This window comes from Arachis duranensis, chromosome 6 (assembly GCF_000817695.3).
Source record: "Arachis duranensis cultivar V14167 chromosome 6, aradu.V14167.gnm2.J7QH, whole genome shotgun sequence".
NCBI classification, from domain to species: domain Eukaryota; kingdom Viridiplantae; phylum Streptophyta; class Magnoliopsida; order Fabales; family Fabaceae; genus Arachis; species Arachis duranensis.
In genome coordinates, this window is record NC_029777.3 from 101,806,577 (window position 1) to 101,810,870 (window position 4,294).

General features: G+C 28.0%; 1 protein-coding gene across 1 annotated transcript in view; it reads right to left on the minus strand.

The window, feature by feature from the left end:
* Positions 1-2,962, minus strand: part of LOC107495165 (protein ABIL2) — a 7,871-nt gene extending 4,909 nt beyond the window's left edge. The window contains exons 1-9 of the mRNA XM_016116258.3: positions 2,735-2,962; positions 2,184-2,352; positions 1,845-1,927; positions 1,623-1,773; positions 1,208-1,307; positions 1,035-1,127; positions 917-959; positions 517-608; positions 272-426 (exon numbers count right to left, since the gene is read on the minus strand). Coding sequence (XP_015971744.1) covers positions 272-426; positions 517-608; positions 917-959; positions 1,035-1,127; positions 1,208-1,307; positions 1,623-1,773; positions 1,845-1,927; positions 2,184-2,309 — 843 coding nt within the window. The 5' untranslated portion in view covers positions 2,310-2,352; positions 2,735-2,962. The remainder of the gene's footprint in view (positions 1-271; positions 427-516; positions 609-916; positions 960-1,034; positions 1,128-1,207; positions 1,308-1,622; positions 1,774-1,844; positions 1,928-2,183; positions 2,353-2,734) is intronic.
* Positions 2,963-4,294: the final 1,332 nt, after the last annotated feature.

A 4,294-nucleotide genomic window follows, 5' to 3' on the forward strand; every position in this document is an offset into this window, starting at 1 on the left:
TTTTTAAAAAAGATATTTTTATAACAGACAAAATTTTTTTCATATTTAGATAAATTTTTTAAAAAATAAAAAATGTCTTTTGTTTTTATTTTTTATAAAAGCAAAGTATTGCCAGCTTAAAAAAAAAAGTAAATAATTTTTTTAATAATTTTTTAAAAATATATCTAAATAAATTTTAAATTGAATAAAAATACTTTTATTTTTTTTTTAAAAAATACTTTTTTCACTTAAAAAGGCCCATCCAAATTAGCACTATATCTAGTTCACCCACCCTTAATTTTGCATTACTAGAGGGACTTGGTGTGGTTGCTGTGCTCCTTTGATTTGGAGTGGTTGGTCTGCTTGTCTTGTTTGGTGTTGTAGGTCTACTTGAGAAAGATCCAGTACGTAACAGTGGAAATCTGTGTGGTGAAACCGAGTTCTTCTCTGCAGAAGCTCGTATTAGTGAACAATGAGTAAGATTTATTGTAATATTAGTGAAATTATGAATGTGGATATGTATGAGTATGAATGTACCTAAATCTTTTTTAGGCAAGGTTGAACTTGAAGTGAATGCAAAAGCTCCGGGTCTCTCAAGTTGTAAAGGTGAAGGGGAACGCCCTTTATTGCTACATTATGGTCAAGAGTCACAACATGTCTTCTATTTTTATTTAGAAATTAAAAGCAACTAGAAATGTTTGAGAAATTCAGAATTTAGCAATGGCATTGTTAGAAATAAGAGATTAAACTAGAGAAATGATAGTATATTATTGAGTGTATTCAAGTTGTTTGGAATAATATAATATAAAAGAATATTTATAGGTATTAAGAGAATGTCATAATAAAGATATAATCTCCTATAATAAATATTTAGATATATTAAATAATTCTAATTGATCTTAATTATATTTTAACATGTTGTTGAATTTGAAATTACCTGACTGTGGATGAAGGCGTTTCTCTTATTGTAGCTCGAACAGCTTTGTATTGCAAAACAAATTAGAAACATAATTAAGCATAAATAGAATGAAAAGAGTAGAGATGAAAACAGATACCATTCCTGAAGTGATGCCAATCATCTTCATCATCAAGGCTGCATCCTAAATATTTCATTCTTCTCAAGCTGGCACCATTCATGCTCTCCCCAACTGAAATTATGATGAATAATAATAAAGAGTTTTTTGGTTTTGGAAAAGAAAATGTGATATAAATAAATAAACAAACTTGCCTGGCAAAATATAACGCTTATGATATTTTGGAGCACTAATCACCAATGATTGTTGGGTTCGTCCCTCGTGATCCATAAATGCTTCACACGTCCTTATTCTCTGTATTATTAATTAACGGAGAAACCCGTAATGTTAAGGAGATAAAAAATAATAAGTACAAACAGTTTAAATTTAATTGTTTTTGACAAATATTTTTTGAAAATTTAATTTTAATATACTATTAATATAAAATACAATTATTCAATCATAATTGTTTTCTTAAACAACCATTCACCTAATTAATGTAAACTGTACTTATTTTTATAAATACGACCTTATGTGATTGGATGTCTGTATAAAACGATTTTACACTAATAATGCATCAAAATTAAATTCTACTCTTTAGTTAGCAAAAATTTCCGAGGAGAAATATACCTGTTGAATGCAAGAAAGACGAAGATTTGCTTGAGAAAGTTGAGAAACCTTGTCATCCAACAAATCATTGACCTTAAATGTCACAGATCCTAAATGGTCCACCGTATTCACAAGAGCTTTGATGGCATAATCCTTCAATGTTTCTATCACTCTGAAAACATCACCATATAATTAATTAGCTTACACACCAACCAACTCAATTAATTAATTAATTCAACTCACATCTGTTTCTGCTCATCATTGTTGTATGAGAGCTCAAAATATTCAGCTGCTGAGTATAATTGTGTTCTCAGATTCTTCAAATCCTGAGAATATATATATAGGTGAAAAAATGAACTTATGTAATATGTACTATTTATTTAATACCAATTTAACTAAAAAAATTAAAACAAGATTTTCACGCTTGAAATTCCAATATTTTCTAGAGTCCACTTACTTAATTAAGAGTTACATATTTCAAATCAAAATCAATAGTTCAACAAATTTAATGGCAATGAAAAACAGGGAATCAAGTAGAGGACAAAATTACAAAAAACTAGAACATAATAATCAAAGTTTTACCTGTAAACTATCATCAAAAAGCAAGCTCTGCTGCATGAAAACCTCATCATAATTAGAGGACACCCGATATACCGGAGCCGGCGGCGGAGGTACCACCGCCGGCACAGAAGTTGCAAATTTCCCCATGAATGAAAATCAATGGAAAAAGTTTTGGCCGATTCTTATATATCTATAAAAAATGGCAAAAAAGTAAGGTTATGACACAAGAAAAATCATTATATAATGCATATTAAAAGAGATCATGAGACATTATTATCAAGGAATATGTATCTGAATTCTGAAATAGTAGATGTGAACGTGCATAAACATTAATTTTAAGAAAATAAGCAGAATGTAACGTGGTAACAGCTAATATATACTAAAATTATAGTATAATGCATGCAATCTTTTTCATTTAAAAATCTTCCAAAATTCACAGCCTTAACAACTTCAAATCTTTTTAAATTTTCAATAAACATAGGCAAAGTTAAATCAAAAGGGTAACTTCATTATGTTAATAAATTAAAAAATTGTTTATATGCAAACCCAAAATACAGAAACTAATAACTAACCTTTGTTGTATCCCTTTTCAGTTGAGATTCTTGATGTTGTTTGTTTCAACTCATGAGTGGTATGGAATACAAGGACGACACATTAATTTGAACCAAAGTGATGAGAGGGAAGAAGAAAAAAGAAAAGTCAAAAGGAGCACGTTGTGGACCAACCCTTCATTCACTCCAACACTAAGGAGAGTGGTTTGGTGGTACTCGATGTGTTTGACTAAGCATGAACAAAAGAAAGTGACGCATCAAAGTTTCTAACAAGCCAACCACTAAAGTTGGAGAGTTATTGAGAAAAGTAGTGTCATCGAGACAGAAACATAGGGAGGAATATAATAGTGCACATAAATCATAATGCCATTGTCATAGGTAGAGGAATTCGATAACAATGAATGGGAACTTTGCTTTCTTTTTCATTAGTCATTTCATTTACAGGAATATTATATATATATAAAAAAAAAAGTCTATGGAGAGCAAGAATAGGTATTCTATATGGAAAAGTCTAGAGGGCCAGCAATTTTATTGCATTTTGGCCAGCATGTAACCAGCAGAGAAATGTGAGTCATTGGATGAAATCTCACACCAATCTCACACTATTAAATTATCATTGATGGCTATTTGCTGGCTACCAATCACAAAAGTTACTGGTCCCTAACATTACTCATAAAAAAATATTATTTGTACTTAACAAAATCAACTATCAAATAAGTTATTATATATTTATATATAAATAATGTATTTTTAATTTATTTTTAATATTTATAATAGTGACTGATTTAGCAATTGTTATATTATATATAATACTTCTTCTATACTAATTTGCTAATTTTGTGGATCTAGTTTAATCCAAAATGTTAGTTTAAGTTTTGGGAGTTCTTAAGCATTTACAAACGCTATTATGTTTACCGGTGCGCCCATTAATATATGATTTTTATTAAATATATAATAAAAAATATGAGATTTTTTAAAATAATAAATTTTTTATATATTATTAATAAATAATTTTGAATTATAATATTAGAAATATAGCACACACATATATAATATCTTAGAAAAAGAATATCTTTGAAAATGTGCAAGAGATGCAGCTAATAAACATGATTAAATTTGAGTCAATCTTTACTAAAACTACTCAAAAGATAAAGTTTTACTTAACACATAAAGACTAGCATGACCATATCCAAATGTGTCACTTTGGACTTTTAATAATTATATATCTCACACTAGTTATATCTAAATTTCTTAGCACTAACAGAGTTACTATTAAGTATTGACTATTGAGTATTGACTTTATATAATACTAATGCATTATAAAAAACTAACATACTATTAATCTAGACAATGAGTTATAATTTATGACTTAAATGGTATAGGCCTTCTATACTTATTTGAGAGGTTACGAATTTTAGTCTTTCTATTTTTGATAAAAAAAAAAAAACTATTAATCTATCCTTTTATACATCAAGTATGAATTTTTATAATAAACTTTTTTCAATTATTATTCTATAAGACTGTATTTAATTTTAAAAGTAGGACAAGACAAAATATAAATGATAAAGATACAAAAATCAG